General features: G+C 47.5%; 6 protein-coding genes across 8 annotated transcripts; 2 read left to right on the top strand and 4 right to left on the bottom strand.

The window, feature by feature from the left end:
• Positions 1 to 1,127: 1,127 nt before the first annotated feature.
• LOC136199792 (TNF receptor-associated factor 6-like) lies at positions 1,128 to 3,772 on the bottom strand. 2 transcript variants are annotated; one of them, XM_065990088.1, is made up of 8 exons: positions 3,638 to 3,772; positions 3,298 to 3,581; positions 3,186 to 3,249; positions 3,020 to 3,124; positions 2,807 to 2,971; positions 2,674 to 2,748; positions 2,530 to 2,619; positions 1,128 to 2,474 (listed from the first exon to the last, which is right to left on the bottom strand). In XM_065990088.1, exons 2-8 carry the CDS (start codon positions 3,462 to 3,464, stop codon positions 1,914 to 1,916), a joined length of 1,227 nt encoding a protein of 408 aa, XP_065846160.1. In that variant the 5' UTR covers positions 3,465 to 3,581; positions 3,638 to 3,772; the 3' UTR covers positions 1,128 to 1,913. The 2 variants fall into 2 exon arrangements, with proteins under 2 accessions (XP_065846160.1, XP_065846159.1); XM_065990087.1 differs by having other exon boundaries at positions 2,530 to 2,748.
• Positions 3,773 to 3,784: 12 nt separating this feature from the next.
• On the bottom strand, positions 3,785 to 6,941 carry LOC136199791 (amyloid beta precursor like protein 2-like). Its single transcript, XM_065990086.1, has 4 exons — positions 6,784 to 6,941; positions 6,423 to 6,723; positions 5,249 to 6,060; positions 3,785 to 4,910 (listed from the first exon to the last, which is right to left on the bottom strand). The coding sequence occupies exons 1-4, from the start codon at positions 6,817 to 6,819 to the stop codon at positions 3,924 to 3,926; spliced, it is 2,136 nt and encodes a 711-aa protein (XP_065846158.1). The 5' UTR covers positions 6,820 to 6,941; the 3' UTR covers positions 3,785 to 3,923.
• A 341-nt stretch (positions 6,942 to 7,282) lies between these two features.
• On the top strand, positions 7,283 to 10,185 carry LOC136189492 (DNA polymerase alpha subunit B-like). Its single transcript, XM_065977458.1, has 17 exons — positions 7,283 to 7,376; positions 7,427 to 7,560; positions 7,611 to 7,669; positions 7,724 to 7,778; positions 7,923 to 8,035; positions 8,093 to 8,289; positions 8,338 to 8,426; positions 8,544 to 8,699; positions 8,757 to 8,825; positions 8,881 to 8,923; positions 8,974 to 9,131; positions 9,187 to 9,263; positions 9,326 to 9,422; positions 9,483 to 9,583; positions 9,634 to 9,699; positions 9,756 to 9,882; positions 9,955 to 10,185. The coding sequence occupies exons 1-17, from the start codon at positions 7,304 to 7,306 to the stop codon at positions 10,096 to 10,098; spliced, it is 1,758 nt and encodes a 585-aa protein (XP_065833530.1). The 5' UTR covers positions 7,283 to 7,303; the 3' UTR covers positions 10,099 to 10,185.
• LOC136189481 (mitochondrial import receptor subunit TOM70-like) lies at positions 10,074 to 12,749 on the bottom strand. Its single transcript, XM_065977447.1, has 13 exons — positions 12,472 to 12,749; positions 12,245 to 12,418; positions 12,152 to 12,175; positions 12,052 to 12,088; positions 11,896 to 11,985; positions 11,728 to 11,837; positions 11,596 to 11,668; positions 11,285 to 11,544; positions 11,087 to 11,221; positions 10,791 to 11,015; positions 10,630 to 10,727; positions 10,445 to 10,567; positions 10,074 to 10,387 (listed from the first exon to the last, which is right to left on the bottom strand). The coding sequence occupies exons 1-13, from the start codon at positions 12,730 to 12,732 to the stop codon at positions 10,207 to 10,209; spliced, it is 1,791 nt and encodes a 596-aa protein (XP_065833519.1). The 5' UTR covers positions 12,733 to 12,749; the 3' UTR covers positions 10,074 to 10,206.
• A 1,182-nt stretch (positions 12,750 to 13,931) lies between these two features.
• LOC136198313 (transmembrane protein 33-like) lies at positions 13,932 to 15,212 on the top strand. Its single transcript, XM_065988229.1, has 8 exons — positions 13,932 to 13,990; positions 14,045 to 14,139; positions 14,214 to 14,289; positions 14,344 to 14,446; positions 14,507 to 14,597; positions 14,656 to 14,766; positions 14,820 to 14,903; positions 14,957 to 15,212. Exons 1-8 carry the CDS (start codon positions 13,946 to 13,948, stop codon positions 15,105 to 15,107), a joined length of 756 nt encoding a protein of 251 aa, XP_065844301.1. The 5' UTR covers positions 13,932 to 13,945; the 3' UTR covers positions 15,108 to 15,212.
• LOC136198288 (transforming growth factor beta regulator 1-like) lies at positions 15,150 to 17,423 on the bottom strand. Of its 2 annotated transcripts, none has more exons than XM_065988208.1 (13): positions 17,374 to 17,423; positions 17,263 to 17,320; positions 17,166 to 17,206; positions 17,011 to 17,053; positions 16,929 to 16,955; positions 16,788 to 16,868; positions 16,658 to 16,728; positions 16,389 to 16,591; positions 16,226 to 16,333; positions 16,120 to 16,175; positions 15,917 to 16,063; positions 15,678 to 15,775; positions 15,150 to 15,621 (listed from the first exon to the last, which is right to left on the bottom strand). In XM_065988208.1, exons 1-13 carry the CDS (start codon positions 17,385 to 17,387, stop codon positions 15,210 to 15,212), a joined length of 1,359 nt encoding a protein of 452 aa, XP_065844280.1. In that variant the 5' UTR covers positions 17,388 to 17,423; the 3' UTR covers positions 15,150 to 15,209. The 2 variants fall into 2 exon arrangements, with proteins under 2 accessions (XP_065844280.1, XP_065844288.1); XM_065988216.1 differs by having other exon boundaries at positions 17,011 to 17,050; positions 17,374 to 17,422.
• Between the last annotated feature and the right edge of the window lie 47 nt (positions 17,424 to 17,470).

Below are 17,470 nucleotides of genomic sequence, written 5' to 3' on the forward strand. Positions count from 1 at the left end.
TCGGTTTTCGTTTCTTCTGTGACAATCGGGGTTCCTGCAGCAGAATGTGTAAATCGTGCGATGAAAGGTCGCTTCGTTGCTGTCGTCCGGCGCGTATATTTGAAGGAGAAAGACGATCGCGCTGCGGCACACTCCGCAGGAGGTCTCATCGGAAGATGGAAGTCGGGAAAGATCGAGCCATGCCATGCAGTCTACTTTGCTGGGAAAGAACGGGCTGCGTAGAACGCACCGACTTTACGGTTAGGGATCTTCCCCAGACGGTTATGGTCTGCGCATGCTTGCGAGGTGTACTATATATAGGCCTTAAATTAAAGGTTTGCTTCATGTACAGTGCGTCCAGCGCTGAACCGGAAATTCTTCTTACGTGCGCGATGGATGTTTTCGTATCTTAAAATGCAGTACACGCCTTCAATTAAGACTCGCTTACTTACGCACATGTGTCTCCTTGCAAGTCCGGCTGTCAGCGCAAATGGAGACTGTCTCTTCGCGTGGAGAGGTCCTATTTCTCATGTCTCGTCCGCTTGGTACGTTAGGCTATTTTCCTGCCGTTTGAAGGTTCCAGCTACCCTTTTAGCCAGCGTACTTAGCTTTTATATGTCCCAGAAGTATAATAACGCTAAATGGCGGGCTGGACAGCCTTTAGAGAGACCATACCAGCGACTATTCTAAGAGGCTGAGCGTGTTTACGTTAGGCTATTTTTGGACTTCAGTGGTGCATCCTCGGGTTGGCTTCCAGCGGAAATGTCTTCGGCGTTTACGTATCTTTGTCTTCTCTATTGGACCCAAATGCATTCGACGTCGTTTTAAGCAACATGTGCTCATCCACGTGTAGTTGTCGTAGCGCACGCAATCACGTTGCAATGGAGATCAACGCGAGGGCACGCCTCTGGCTGGCACGCCTTGGTCGCGTGATTGACGAAACGTCTTCAAGTGCTTCCGAAGAACCGGAAGAAGCACCGCTGGCGTTTACAAACACCGGTTGTGATGTGATGGTGTTTAGAAACACCGGTTCCGACGCAAGCGATACGCGAGAAGCCATGAAAACAGTTCGAATTACGCACAACAAAAGTTAGAAAGTCCCGGTCATACCCCGGAAGTTCGCATTCACCTCGAAAGGGGACTCTCTGTTTTGGTTGACGTTTTTATTGCGTTAAATCTTCGTTTAGAGCACACACATGCCGTACAAAAAGGTTTGAAGTTCAGAAAGCAAGATTACAGTACCGTACGCACGGCGTACATTTTTCTGGTTTAGCGCTGGACGCACTGTACCTAACAAATCATTACTGTCACGTCACGTGACGGTGTCTGAATCAATGTCACACACACACAAACAGCTCACACAAACACACCATATAACATGCACAATCAATCCATCGATGTTCTCACCAGGAAACGATCGATTACATCCAGGAAGGAGATAGTTCCTTAGCGGCGGTGATCATAGCTTGACTGCATGTGCAGAGAAATGTGACCCAAGGATGCGTATCGCGTTATATCCTTTTTCATCAACTCGTTCAATGCATCCCTTTCCTCTGCTCCCGTCAACCCCTTTGCGTCAGGGAGCTGGGACCCTCTCACGGGGTTTGAGAGCAGAGAACGGATGACATTGCTCTGATACTCTGCCTTTGGTGAATCAGTCTTGCAGATTTAGAGATTTGAGCGCGAGGAGAGCATCTTCAAGAATTATACGGGATCAAGGGAGGTCTGGTCACAGGCTAATTCCTGACGGCATCATAGGATAGGAGCTTTCATGTGAACCGCGCTACTTCTGCTCCTACATCGACTTTTTCCTAATACAAGACAATTTCGGGACAAGCACCGGTTTAAATCATGATGCCTGCAAGAGCCCCACACGTAGAGACAGAAAACGGCCCGGAACATGCAGTTAGTTCTACAAAAAAAGAGTTTCGTTATTAAAAAGCCAGATTTACGTAGAACTTCAAGAGGATGATTCCTCCTTTCTTGTGTGGATATTTTTGCAGCCGCTCATAACGCTTCAAGAAAACCGTGTCAAACGCTGTAACGGAGGAATTTCTCGCAAGTGAGACAGCATCCTTTTCTACGATGTGCTCTTTGCGCTTTGTTTTTTCTGATTGATCTAAAATAGTCATTGTTATAATCAATTTGGACCATTGAAGTTGCTGATCGTAGTCTCCTTTTTGAAAGTTCACCGTAAACGTTGCTCCTCGCAACACGAAGTAGATTTTGTAGCCAGGGTGACCGGTATAGAAAGAGGAACTGGTGCAAATGACGCCCGGTTTATCGGACCAATTTGTCAAGGCCCATATCAATGCGCAAGATGGATCCGTCAGTCGAAAGTACAGCTCCATTGATAGCTTTGAGTTTGTCAGCTCGTTTAATGCTTTATCCAGTTGTGCAATGCGCCCATCTTTCTCGGTGCTGTCTTGCAACAGGAGGTCGGTGTGACGTGCAACTGCACCTGTCAAATGATCACCCATATCCTCTCTCACACACTTAAAACGTCACTATAATACGGTACTTTATAATATAATTTAAATGCAGTTTCACCTTGTAATTGCATCCAACTCTAGCATATCTGCAGGCAATTACAGCCTTGGGACAGGAATCGGAATTATCCTCAGAAAGATGAGCTTTCATCTTACAAAAAAAACTATATGGTCTTAGGAACGCACAGATGGAGAGGTAGCCAACCAATGATCTGCACACCATTGCTCCACACAAATGACATTCCACGAGTTTTTTGGAGCAGATGTGGTTGCAATGATTCTGTAAAAAATATAATTTCTTGCACTTGGTGACCAGTGTACTTCAGTGCTACTATCACCTCCAGTTTGTCCAAAGACATTCTTTGCGCACAATGCTCGCAGTTCACCGGTCGTTTAGAGCAGTCTGACTTTACGTGCTGGTCCATTTCAGAGCGACGAATTTCGTGGCCACATTGATTTATGCAATCAATCTTGAAAGCCAGACACTCCTTATTGACGTGCGTCTTTGAAACAAAAAGTAGCTTCTTCTAAGGTAAGCACACATTACGAACCTCCAGCAGACGCAATTCTCCCGTCCAAGGACAATCGTGGTTGTGGAGTCGGCACATCACCTGCAAAGACAGTATTTCTCTGCTTGTCTTCATATTGGGAAATATCTGAAAGAGAAAGTGAAAGAATGGCGACGACGTCTCCGGATCAAAAATGACACGTGATGACCTCTGTTCTCTTTGCTAACCAGTTGAGCTCTACTCCACACTGTGGACACGGAAATAAGGATTTCCTGAAAAAAATGCTTCGATTATTGACTAGCACTCGCTCGTTCGCGTACCTTGCTGAGATTCTCAATAAACACGACTTGCAGAATTGATGGCCGCACTTGGTCAGCATCGGGTCTCTCATGGCAAAGTGGCAAATAGGACATTCGTAGTCGTCGCTCATAGGCTCAACAAATTCTTCATTGTATCCTTTCTGAGCAAAGATCTCACCACCTTCCATCCTTGTTTGCCTGGGCTCACGTGTATGAATGGCATTACGGACTTTCTATTGTTGTTTAAATAAACAACAGACCATGGCTAACCTCAACGTCTTGATACTCACTGGCTAGGAGGTTACCTGTTGCAGAAGAAAAATTAGACAAATCTTCCAGCTTGTGTAACCAAATGTAATACTTCTAAATCCGAGAAGCAACCAGAGGTTTTTCCTACAGATATAACAAAATATGAGTACAAATAAGACAACGTCAGGACAGGCAAACCGGTCTAAAGGCCTGGAAGAGCCTCACACGTAGAGACAGAACTCTCTGGGGCTCTGCCGGATACTTATACAAGAACACTTTAATAATATTTTACCACAAAACAGAGACGAACACCACGCACGTACGTACACCATCTAGCTGCTCGAGTGAAGAAACAACAAAAATTATACGACTATTAAAAAAAATTCCTCGTCCAAGTCTCACATTTCTTCATCATCCCCGTCATCCATCTCCTCAAAGAACTTGTACGCAGGATTCTCATATCCGCTTTCCTGCAGCGCATTTTCCTCCCGCTGAGCCAACTCCTCCTCGCCAACGATGCCCACCTCGTACTTGCCGCCCTTGCGGCTTCGATGCACGCCATAGACGAGCGCCAACAACCCAACCGTCACCGCCGCGCCGACCGCAAGCCCAATGGCCATTCCAACATAGGACACGGACGAGGACTTGGATGCCGACTTCTCGTCGACGTTGTCAGCTTTACTCGTTTCGAATCTCGACGCGAGATTGGCTTTGGTTTTTTGCCTCCATTCCGTTCCGCTATCCAACGCTTCATCCTTCTCGAAGTCAACGGGAATGCGGCTTACGTCGACATCCACGATGGAATCCGTTACCACCTTTTCTATGATCTCGGGAGTGGTCTCCGCCGTGGCTACGGGCTCTTCTGGCAAGATAACCGGGCCGGGCTCCATGGGGAGGTTGAAGAAGGGAGGCGGAGTGGTTTCTTCATTGGACTCGTCTTCTGGCAAGATAACAGGGCCAGGTTCCATGGGGAGGTTGAAGACTGGAGGCCCAGTGGTTTCGTCCGCGCCGGGCGCTATGGGGAGATTGATGAAGGGAGGCGGAGTGATTTCTTCGTCGACTTGTCCCTCCGTTGGCATTGTTTCCTCTTCCGTTTCCGGTTCTGGTTCAGGCTCTTTCGGCGAAAGCGGGCATTCGTAGTCGGGGAACGGGAAGGTGGCGAATCCCTTATCTAGGACTTCCGTTGCCGCGACGAGAAAATTCTTCGCGTACGCGATCTGCTTGTTGACCCGTTCCATGGTGTGATGACGTTCTTTTTCCGCCTTTGGGCCGCGTGCCCTGGGAAGGGCCGCGACTTTGCGATGATCCTCGAGTTCCTGCTGGAGAGCTTGGTTGACGCCGTCGAGGACTCGGTGCGCATCAGTTGGTCTCTCAGCCGCAATCGTCTAAATAAAATAAAACCGTTAGAAAACAGAAGCGACCACCAGGTGGAGCCCCGTTCCATATTCGATTAACTAGCCATTGTTCGCAATCTTTGCCTAGTGATTGGGGATTAGCGGTTGGCCCCTCCTCCCTCCCTCCCAAGAACAACTCCGCGTCTATTCCCCAAAACGATTCTCCATTGTGGGTCTCCCACAAACAATTCCTCTAATAAATTCCTAGAACACTCCCTATCTCCTGTCTGATTCTAACAAAGCCACATTCACGCAATCTACTCTTTTCTCTAGTAGAAAACGGCTGCGTCTCGACCCGAGGAAAATTCCTAATTACAATTTCAACTCACCATGAACATCTGCAATCCCTTGCACAGTTGCTCTCGATAGCACATGGACAAGTCGTCGTGATGCATTCCCTTCAACTTTCGATGATTCGCCGCCACTCTTCTCTCCGAGTCCACGATCCTCCCACGGAATCCCGTCTTGAATTTGCTCAGCAACGTTTCCGCGTATTCCGGATTTCGACCTCGGAAAGAGTCGACCGTCTTCATGGCACGATCGTATTGCGTCTTCATCAAACCCAATCGTCCTCGCTCCTCCTCGTCCATTCGCTCGCGCTGCTGAACGAAGAGCCGACGCATCATCTTTCGATCGCAATGATGCTTAAAATCGAGCGTGTGAGCGAGCGTGTCGACGTGCGTCTCATCAGGAACCGTTGGCAATTCGAACTTCATGATCACAGTAGTTTCAACCTCATCTTCTGTTCCAGTCGCATCTGTTCCAGTCTCATCTTTTTCAGTCTCATCTGTTTCATCAGTCTCATCTGTTTCATCAGTCTCATCTGTTTCATCAGTCTCCTCCGCTCCAGATGTCTCCGGCGCAATAGTCGCAAACTCTGTCTCCTCTGGCTCCTGCGGCATAGTCTCAACTTCCGGCTCTCCCGGGCAACAGACGTATTCCACGCCGCGGAATCGGTCCGTTCCGCAATCGATGATCATGCCGTAATCGAAAAGGATGCTCGGTCTCGACGACATGACGTTGCATCGTTCGATGGCCATTGTGTGGAGTCGATCGTGATCATAGCACGCTTTGCGATCGTAGAAGTGATTGAAACGACACGAATCGGGCACGTTGAGCGCTCGCGCTTCGAAGTGGCCGACTAAAGAGGAGAGGAGAGAAAAAGGGTTAGCGCAAGAGGAAGCGAAGGAGAGCGGAAACGAAGCGCGGGGGCGCGGCGCGAGGAGAAATCTCCGGTAAAATCGAGAGTCTCTCCCGGCAGAATGACTGAAATTCGATTGACCGGTCGAAATAGCCGCCGCGGGGCAAAGAAAAGCGCCGACGAAGGTGACGCGCGCGTCGATAGGAAGGAATTCGTTAGAGAGAGACATAATGAAACCGCAAAGCATCGTTCGCCGAAACGAAGCGTAAAACGGGGATAGGGAGCCTCGCTCACGCGCGCGCGTTCGCGATATACGATAGAGGTGCTATAGCGCGAGAAAACCGCACTTTACTTTGACTTACCGACGCAGCGAAACGTTGGTCTCGTCGAACGATATGTGCAATCGGCGTTTTCCGCCGTACACCACGTCGAACTCGTCGCGTCACTCGCTTCGATGACATTCGTGACGCGTCTCTCCGGGTAGACTTTGCGACAATAATCCAATATGGCGGCTTTGTTGTTGTCTTCGATGCAGCCGCTCGTGCCGTCTGGGTCCGTTGCCCATTCGCCGGTCCTTAGATCGACGTGTTGGTTGACTTTTCCGCACCAGAACATGACCCGAGGCACGAAGTGGAGTTCGTACTCGGACACGGAGGCGTAACACTAAACAAAGGCAAGATGGCGGTCGCGACGTTGCGTCACGGGAAGAAAGCGTGAACTTACCGTGGCCGCGATGGCCAGGAGTAACAATAGCTTCATTTCACGCCCCAAGACTGAACTGTTTTTACCTTGCGCACAGACACACGATTCGCTTATAGTGAGCCCCAATAAACGTCCGGCGACTCTGGTGATACTGGGGGTCGGAATGACGTAGGCCTGAGGGAACCAATGGTGTTCGGTGGGGAGGTCCCGTGACGTCACCTTGGAAGAGAAGGGAGGACGTCATTCTCATAACGTCATAGTGGATACCCAGAACTTCTAAAATAAACTCGATCGAGAGGAAACGGAATATAACGGAAATAGTAAAAATGAGCACGGAAATCGCTTCTTAGCTGCAGTAGCTAGATCGTCTAGAATCTGGCCTAGAATCTGGTTTCTAAAGAAACCAGAACATTATCTTAATTAAGCTTAATTCAGATGCCGAAAGCATGTCAAAAAAAAGAAAGTCCGCGGTCGGTGTACGGGACTCCGAAAAGGGCGCAAAACAGAGAACACTACCGCACGCTAACCTTATTGAGCGGGAATGAGAACGCTAGTTCGAGACGAATTCGCCGAGATAGGCTTTACCATCAACGACAATTCGATCCTAGACAAGCGTATGGTGCAGCGCGAATCACGCTTAGTGGCCAAAAACGCTTCGTTTCAGTCGTCGAACTGCTCAGGCTGTACAACAAACGCCCGTCGGAGCTAGCAAACGAATGGCTTGCTTTTTCGCTGAAGCAAACCGACGCCTCCTTGTCTTTGGAAACGCTAGAATTGTGGGAACAGAAGGAACTGCGAGTAAGACTCCGTTCGTCTTCCCAGTCGACTGATAGACACGTATCCACTAGACGTTCAAAGGGTTTCAGAGGGAAACTCATGTCTACACGAAAAAAGATATTCATTCGGCGTAATTCATTAGAGATTACGAGATCGGACTTCCTTATTTAGGATTCTCTCGTAGGCTTGATGATGACGGTCTCCTTGCTTCGTATGGTGAAGGCAGTCAGCCAATCAGTGTAATAGTTAGCTTGAAATCTATATATACATATATGCATATACATATATGTATAAGAAGTAGAACCCCATGATTTCCCCTGACCAGATATTAGCATTGGTTCTGCACTTTTGACTTCTTCTTTCTCCTCATTATTAATTAATAGAAACGATCGGGAGACGGCATGAAGACGCCTGATCAACGTGCGACCAAATATAGGCGCACGGGTCGCGGTCACACTCCCGCCGAGTTTCAATCTCCGTCTCTTTTTAGTCAAAGGTGCCAGTTCCTTTTTGAATTAAATGTTGTCTTTTAATTGTTTTCGTTTGGTTACAGCTTTTCCGTTCCACCCACGCCTTTTACTGAGCGGTCTAATGCCGGCGAAGTGTGCTGCGAGTTGCCAAACGAGGCCGACGAGTCTTTGGCAGCTTTGTGGGAGGGAACGGGCGCAAGTGTACGCGTTTCTTTTGCCACGGAGACCGAAGGCAAACCAACGAAGTACATGTTCCAGAAATTGCTTGATAAAATTGCAGGCACTAGTGGCGCCAGTTCGTCATTTTGATAAATAACGGAGATTTTAGTCCTAAATGATCAAATTGAAGAAAAGGAGGACCAGTACGTGGCCAAGTATCAGTTGGAAGAACTAGACCACGTCGACATGCCAAAACAAGTAAACGAACAGAAAGAGTAGACGAGAGGGCCCCCTAGAACCAGAAAAAAAAACAGACAGAGGCGTCTGGTGCAGCTCAGACCCACTGAACTTTCTCCCTCCCCCCGTCTCGTCTAGGAGACGGTAACCGTTGTCGGTCGCGTTTGTTGCGACAGCGAAGGAAAACTCAACACCCAATCGATTCTTCTCGAGGGATCAGTAAAAACGTCTGGTGGACGAAGCGTTCACCTGGACGTTGCCGATATGAAAGAATACAGTCTCTTCTCAGGCCAGGTACATTGAGAACGTTGGTACAGTACATGTACCTCATGAGTAAGACGGGACGTTTAGATTGTAGCTGTTAGTGGTGTGAACAACAGCGGTGGCCAATCGAAACTGGTTGCTCTCCGTCTTTTCACTGTGCGTCGTATATCAGCCACTAGATACGGTTGTTCTAGCGCGGTTCTTTATATAGAGCGTTATGGAGAAGCCTCCTCCTATTGAAAAGGAGACAGAAGGTGAACTAAAAGATAAATATCCATGAAATAAACTAGTTTTTTTGGTGCAGGTCCTCTATCTGTTTTAATTGCCACAGGGCCTTTCACTACGAGCAGTAATTTGTTCTACGAACCGCTCGACTCTCTGTTATCTCTCGTTGAACGTGAGCCGCCTGACGTCTTAATATTACTCGGCCCCTTTGTGGATTCAGACCATCCAAACGTTAAGGTAAATACAATTGACGTTTGGTATATATATACACCATCCCAATAATTTGACGTAGAACTTTGATATGGATGTAACGTTTCAACAGCTGTTTATCGACGTCGTCGAAAACAAAATTTTCGCCAAACTCAAGAGGTACTGTACGATTATTAGGAGCTACAGTCAGCACTGTATCTACGTTTATCGATTTTCCCCAGTCTGCCAACGAAAGTTGTACTAGTTCCGTCTCAAAGAGACGTTCACCACGACTACGTTTATCCCCAGCCGGCCTTTAGCGTGACAAACAAACCGGAGGTACAGTAGGAAAATGCACTATCGCTCTCTACAATTAATACTATAAATATGGGAGATTAGAATGTCTACATGGCCCCTGATCCGGCCACCATAACGCTAAACGGCATCGTTTTCGGACTCACGTCCACCGACGTTCTCCCTCACATTCGCAGCAATGAAATGTAAGCGAAACAAAGCTCCAAATGCACGTCTACCTCATCGTCTCCCTTAGAGCTAACCTTCCTACCGGCAGCGACCGCTTAGCTATTCTCGCAAAGCATCTCCTACACCAACGGCAGTACGTAATCGATTGTTGAACCCGTCATCTTTTGATACGATTTTTCTTCTCAACAGTTACTATCCCCTGTATCCGCCTCACGAGAGCGTTAATTTCGACTGTCAACGTTCAGCGGAAGGCTGCTCTATGCCCGTTACACCCCACGTTCTGGTCCTACCCTCAAACCTTAAGACCTTTACAAAGGTACACATTGAAGACGTTCACTCTAATAATGTCTATATGTCTGTGTAACCCCCTCTTACCCTTACCACGCAGAATCTCGACGGTGTTGTATGTGTCAATCCCGGCCGACTGTCCAAAGGTCAAGGCGGCGGAACGTACGCTCGGCTCAAACTCTTTCCGGAGTCGAATGCTCTTTCAGTTGCAGATGCATGTGTAGCTCAAGTCGTACGCATTTAGCTAAACTGTACGAGGACAAAACGATTACCGTGTTCCCTTCTCTTTCCCCCCTCACACTCCATGTAGTAATAAAATCATTGTATATTACGCGGCACTTGGAAAGGAGACTCATTGGGGTCCAAACGGCGACTGTCCCATGTGAGGAGCAAAAGCGAGACCCAACTCCGAAGTGACTCTTTTCTGAGCTTTAGCCGCCTCGATGAGAGAAAACGTCTGCGCCATTTCCGATTCGCTGCGAGCCAGCGACGTTGCCTTGTGAAAAAGCTCGATCGCTTGATCGACGTTGCCCCTTCACAGACGTTTAGTATAGAATAAATAAAACAAAATATTTTTCTCCCCCCTTTACCTTTGCATTTCTAATGCCGCTAACGTTTCGTAAGCAAAATCGCACTTGGGATCCAATTCCATGGCCTTCTTGATCATTCCCACGCATCCTTCGACGTTTTGATGAACTTGAAGCAAGAGAAGTCTAACGAAACGACGTCAAGGACTCGCGTCTAATTCATCTCGCACTTTTATTATTATTATTACCCTTTGTGAACGAACGATGTCGGGTTCTCTGGCTGCAATTTTATTGCTTTATCAAACATTTCCTCGGCGCGTCCCGCCTCCTGCTTGTCTAGCAAAACCTACAGAAGTAAATCAAACGTTTCCAGTAGCAACATAAACGAATTCTTTTTTTGATGGTCAACCTGCGCAAAAACGTTGCACACTTCCGGCGAGTCCGGAAACTTGGCGCACGCCTTCTCGAATTGTTGAATTGCTTCGGTGGCTTTGCTCATGGACTGGTGAACGAAGGCTAATTTGTACTGGGTATAGGCGAGTTGCACGTGAGCCTGAATAGAATCCTCGTTCAGACTGAGAACGCGTTCGAAATCGTTAGTGGCCTCTTCTAAACGATTCCTAGCAATGTTAAACTAGAAACGAAGAAGAAGAAGAACGAATTTGAATAAGGATAATGAGGTCGATTCCCCCGCCTGTAGCGGACCTGTGCTCGGTGAAAATAAACGTCTGGGTCGCGTTGATTCAACTTGACAGCCTCCTCGAAGTCGGATTGAGCCAACTTTTCATTGTCAAGTGCCAAATGGATGTTGGCTCGTTTCAAAAGAGCATTCACTTTCATCTAGATGAATTATTATTATTATTATTAGTTTAATTGATAATTTATTTGCGTCGTGGCTCTCACGTTAACGCCGGAATTTTCCATTTCTATCACTCGTTTGAGGTCTTCTGACGCTTGGTCAAGCTCCATTTTCAGCAACAGAAACGTTCCTCTCAACAGGAGAGCATCGGGAAGTTTTGACGCTAGGCCTTGATCCAGTGCAGTCGTACACTTGTCTATTACGCCTTCGTATTGACGATTGGCTACAAGCGACACCGCTTCCCAATAGTCAGGCAATCCTGGTTGACTATCATCTGAATTGTCATTATCCGTAGGAGGTGTGTCTAAGGAAAACCACGTAATAGAAGAAAATCAGTTTATGACAAACCACTCACCTATTGTGCATGACGTAAATGAGTCGAGGAAGTGAGATATGTAGAGCAACGACGGCAAATCCTTTGTTCGGGTCTGAAGGAAAACACAGTTAGTATGTCCTGTTCTGCTGACAAAAAGTGGACATGTCTCACTCGAAACGCCTCTTTCGCTTTCTGCCGTCCCACTTCTTTCAGGACTTGATCCGCCGCTTGGACGGGCTCGGGATTCTTAAATCCTTCCAGCAGGCAAACGGCAGTCAAATCTAAAAGCCACAAACACGCGTCAAAAAAGGTAATAATTTCACCCCAACGATCTCGTGCCTCTCAAGGCCAATTCAAAATCTTTGAGCCGTTGAGCCGCCTTGGCACGACGTTGCAGCGCTTTGACATAGCGAGGATTCAATTTTAATGCTGGAGGAGAGAAGAACGACGTGACGTCACGACGCAAACAAATGCACCCTGTTCATTTTTTTTCACCTTCGGTACAATTCTCCACAACTTGTCGTAGGCAATCCTTAGTGAAAGAGAAAAAAGCATAAGCGAATTTCTTCGATTTTTTCTACATTTCTTCACTCACTTCTTCATCGACTTCCTTTTTACTCTGATAAAATAAATTAAAATAAAAACAATACATTAGTCATACATAGGGATAGGATATGTACGTCCCTACCAATTGCTCGTAGGCGGCCGCTCGATTCTGATAAAATGCCGCTATGTCCTCTTTCTCTTCGCTTGGGCAGATTTTCAATGCTTCCGTATAATGCTCGATCGCTTCGCGAAACTTTCCCGCCTTGAAGAATTTGTTTCCCTTGTTTTTCGAACCGCGTGCCGCTGCCAAGGGAGTCTGCGATGGTGCCACGTGAAAAAAATTACATCAGAAACTGCGATCGACGCTACCTCTGCCGGCGAGTCTTCGTCGTTTGGCTTATCCGTTGTTCCGAGACTTATTGTGCTGCTTGTTAGGCCTGCGACGCTCGGCTGAGCGCTCTTCGCCGGTTTCTCAGCTTCGGTTCCCGACAGGGGGCTCTGCTGGAGTTTTGCATGCTTTCGGCGCCGATACCAGATGTAGACGCCGATGCAGACAGCTGCTGTTGGAACGGCGACGACTAACGCTGTTTTCCATGACGGAAATCGTGATCCTTCAAGTTCGTCCGACATGCTTAGAGATATGCGGTTGCGTGTTCGCCTGCGCAATGGTACGCAACTCACCCTTCAAAAGAAAAATGTCTGAATACGTCTGCTATACGAATACAATACACGTGTAGTCAATCGGAGGAACCGCCATTACTTTTCAAGCGCCAAATAGGCCTCGCGAAGATCACGTGTAAATTTGGCGCGAAATTTTCCTCAGCCAACCAGAGATTCGTTGCCTAGGTAAAGTAAAGCATTCGCGCCTCTAAATCGGATATTGCATCACGATTACATCATCTTTCGTATAAAAGCCGCTGCACGTTGCGCACATCTTCAGTCTTGGCCAGGTGGGGGAAGTCGTGGGGCTGAACCCTGGAGATTCAAAGTCAGACGACGATGAAGTAGCGGTCAGTCAACGTCAAGAGTGCTCTATCAAATGGTGTTGTCGATCCTTACCGAAACTGTAAGGTGCAGTGGACGGGCGTCGCGCGAGTTCTTCTCGCGGCGCTAGGTCGACACTGGGATGGTCATATAAAGGTCGTGGACGGCTTGGATCGCGATGCCTGGCGTCTCGCGTTAATACCGAGTGAGCGTCAGGCAAAGGTCTGCTCACTTTCCTGCCAAAGAAACGTGTGGGGGGCCCAGTGTCTCGTGGCAGTTCCTCACTCGGCTTATGTGATCTATACCCGAAAGATGACCTGACCTCCCAGAACCGAACAAAAAAAATCAATCAATAGAGCACGTTGGCTGACTGTTACCAAGTCGTCTTATGGCTTTTCTTCCTCAATCAACGTAGTCCCGGTTCCTGAAGATCAATTGATCCTCTCAACCGAAGGACGGGGTGCAACGGGTCGGGGAGGCGGTGTGGGAGAGCCGTCTCCGATCCTAGGCCGCACCATTGTGGTTGAGCCGATGACGCCAAGACTCGCTCCTCTTTTTGGGCTACGAAAGCGTTCGAACCTCCGCGCGGTGTAGCCTGGATGGCGCTAATACGAACGCATCGAAGAAAGGTACGTACACGGGCGAGCTGAACACATTTTATCTTCTCTTTTTTAGATTCTTCTTCGCCGTACAAGATGGCGCGACTGAAGACGAACGCCTCAAACTAAATAGATTGTAGTTTTGGCATGTGTTTAGCTTTTTGTAGATTGTGCATGCTAAAACTAAGCTTGATTTGCAAAAAACGCGGCCACGTGTTCGTGCCGTACGCCGCGGGCTTAACGTACGTTACCGCTAATAAATGGCGACCTCGTCGGAAACGCCGGAACAACCTCCGTCTCTGAAAGCAAGTCCACGCGCGTCTGTCAAAAGTTCCGCGAGACTAAATCGATGACGCTAGGACGCGCTCTCTCGCAGAAAGAAAGAAACAGCGCTGTTTTTACTCCGATTCGCGTGTCTCTTCTGCTCCATCGCATTCATCGTACCATTCATAGGGTAATTCGATCAATCCGACTTGGAAAAAGTCAACCAGTTCGTTCATTCATTCATTCATCGTCTTATTTTGGCAGAAACAATTGGTTCTACAGTCGAGCTCTTTTGCTTTACGCTGTCGTATCCGTCGTGCGATTATCTCAACGAGCCCCAGTACGAACTCTCATTTTGATACGTCTGTGTATATCTATATCTGTATCTTTGTAGGCGTTTGAATTCAGCAGGCAATATCTTCAGCAAATATTTCTCGAAGACAGTTTTCACTACCTGCTCTATTGCTTTGCGTTTCTCGGCAATTTTCCTCTTCCTTGTAAATCTTCACTAAAAACCGAACGTAGATGTATACTCATCCTTTGACGTTGTTTCTTAGTCACTGTACTTCCTATAAGTCTGTATTGTCTTCTGCACACGGCGAATTTTCTTAAGAGCATTCGAGAGAGCTTGCCATACACCTTGCAAACGTATGGATTGGCTTGGTTTGTTAGTAAAAAGATTGGTGAATTTCTTCCTTCATTTTAGCTTTTTGGTGAGACTGAGCACTGGATTAGATGGAGCGTCGATTAGCATCTTCCGCGTTATAGCCTTTACTGAAATAATTCTATTTCCTATCATCGTTGTAGCGAGAATAGGGTAAGAATCGATGCAATCCGGCATTTCATTCCAGTGACCGTATTCTTCTTTAGAGGGCTTGGATCCGTGTTCAACATCCTCCTCCACTACCAGTTTCTCACCCTGAGATATTTGTCCCGAAGAAATCCATACACAAAGTCAGAGAAATATGTCTTATGTTTCTAACCTTTATTTCATCGTCTTCCCATAGGGTTGCATTCAACGAATTGCGGCTCAAATTCGAAAGCATGGCCGCGCATCCATCGTGCCCCAGTATCGTCAGAAAAGCAATTACAAGAGGAATAGCATTCATTAGTAGACTATCGCCTGCAGTTGCCTATAGCACTCCAGAACGCCCCTAGCTAGCCAGCTACATCATGTACTACTGCATAGGAATGCGCGAATCTCTTTGTGGTGTGCTGTGATACTTAAATGAACAATACAATGAAATGGACGTTTGATCCTTACTGAGCTTGGTATCCCATCATCATCGGTGGTCTCGTCTCTGACGGCGCCGCGGCACCGTAATCGAACTCGTCGTCTCCACTGGATCCCGTTCCGTCGCTATCCGCTTCGTTTCCGCTCGATTCTTCGTCATTCATCTCCCGATCGCTTCCTGATCTCACGTCGTCGATCGTCGCCGTTGCCGTTGCCGTCGTCGTCGTCGTTTTCGAGACGTTCCACGCGCCCGTGGCGGCGCTGGCGGGCGGCATGCGAATGCGAGCGTTTTGAACGCCCAGCGGATCGTTGAACTCGATTCGCTGAAATTTCTCGAGTTCTTCGCAGAGGGGATCGTTTTGGAGAATGTTCATCACGACGGGGTGGGAGAAGCCGAAGAACTCGGGCCCCGAACCGGTGTTCGTCGCTTCGCGAGATCTGACGAGACGGAGACGATTGCATCAGGCCAATCAAAAGAAATCACTCAGACAAACCTCGTCTTATTTACTTGCTTTAGAACAGTCGTGTGACATGCGGTTGCTGATGCGGCTATTATAGGCCGATCGGGACTATCCGCCGCTTGCATTTCGAACTAAAATAGACAACAACCAAAGGATCTAAGCAACCGCCTATACACTACGGAATCTATTAAAAGGTTGTGGCCTAAGGTAATCTACTCTAATTGATTTGGCTCGCATATGTTTCCGTTTTCGCTACTCATCGTTTTCCTTACCAACGGCGAGTTCTTTCCGTCCAATATGCGACATCGGTAGACGCACTTGGCGCCCGGCTGATACATGCTAAAAAACGTTCGCGTGCTCACGAAACCGACCGGCCAAATGTAGCGCTCGGAATGAAATCCGGGCCGATCGGCGACAATCTAGAAAAAGAAAACGATGATGATCCGTTGCATTCTCTCTCTCTCTCTCTCCTTACTCTTCCCAAAGAATGAATAGTCAAGCCTCCGAGATTTATCGGCATCACGGGATAACCTGGACACCCCTCACAGTCAAAGAAAAACTTTTCTTGGGTGTTTTCTTACCCTCTGAATCTAAAGGAACTGGCTGTAACTTTCTTCTGACCATTCCCGGCTTCAGTCGCTTTCTTTTCGCTCCTTTGCTCTCGTCACTCTTCGACGAAAGAGATCGCACTAATAATTCAAAATCAATAAATAGAGATAATAGTCATATTGTATATGTATGTACCTTGTTGCAATTTCCACATGGCTTCCGTTCTTTCCTCGGCTAACGATTCCATCGCTTTTGCTCGGATTCGCTCCTTTTCCTTTTTCAATCTCTTGATGTGATCGAGACCCGACGACGCGGCGAAACGGGGCTTCTTTCGTCCGACGTTCGTCAACGGAACCGTTCTTCCCGTCTGATAGTGAAGCAGTTTGTCGAGAAGAAATCTTTGAGAAGAAAAAACTTTTTTCGTGGAAGAAAAACCCGGAAGTCGTCCTCCGGCGCTACTTTACCTTCGCTCCGCTTTGAGTCGAACAATCGCGTGATTCGTTTTTCTAAGCTCGTCCGCTAGCGAATTATTTTCCTACGAAATCTGTGCTAAGTAACTATGTACTAGTCTTGTCCATGTCTTTTTGCCCTGACGTAGAAAAATGACTTCATGATCTTTTTTATGTACTGGCACTTCTTCGCATATTTTTCCTCCCTGGCAGAGGCAAGTCCATTCTACGCATTCTCCAACGTCACACGACAACGCAAGATGCGCAGATTTTGCAAAAAGCTCACGTGAACAACAGGACGATTGCTTGCACCCTACACGTCAATTTCAAACAAATGGATGAGTTAGGAGGAACTTTATTGTACCTACCTCTTCTGGACAGAAACTTTCCTCTTCATTAGATGAGTTACTGCTAAACGAAATAGAAAATATCTAATCTGACTAAACTGTTGTGCGAACACGTCACGTGCTGCTTTCTTTTTTTTATTTTCCGACAAAAAGCGTTCGATAGCCGCGCTGCCTACCTCGATGAACTCGACGGTCTTTCGTTTGCGCTCTCCTCGTTCTGAAATGGATAAGGAAACGGTTTCGGTTGTTCGACGAAAGCGAATTGTCACTTACGTCTTTGTCTGTCGGGTTGATGGCTCGTCTGGCACCTGCTCCATACGCAAGCGAAACCCTGACGGCACACGAGTCGAAATCGCGGGCTTTGCTTTTGAGAAACGGACTTACTTCGCTTCCGCCATCTTCGATCGTTCACAAACGCACGCTAGGGAAGGAACCGATAAATATTTGCACTAAATTTTGATAGAAATCTTCCGGTCGAGCC

This window comes from Oscarella lobularis, chromosome 1 (genome assembly GCF_947507565.1).
Source record: "Oscarella lobularis chromosome 1, ooOscLobu1.1, whole genome shotgun sequence".
NCBI classification, from domain to species: domain Eukaryota; kingdom Metazoa; phylum Porifera; class Homoscleromorpha; order Homosclerophorida; family Oscarellidae; genus Oscarella; species Oscarella lobularis.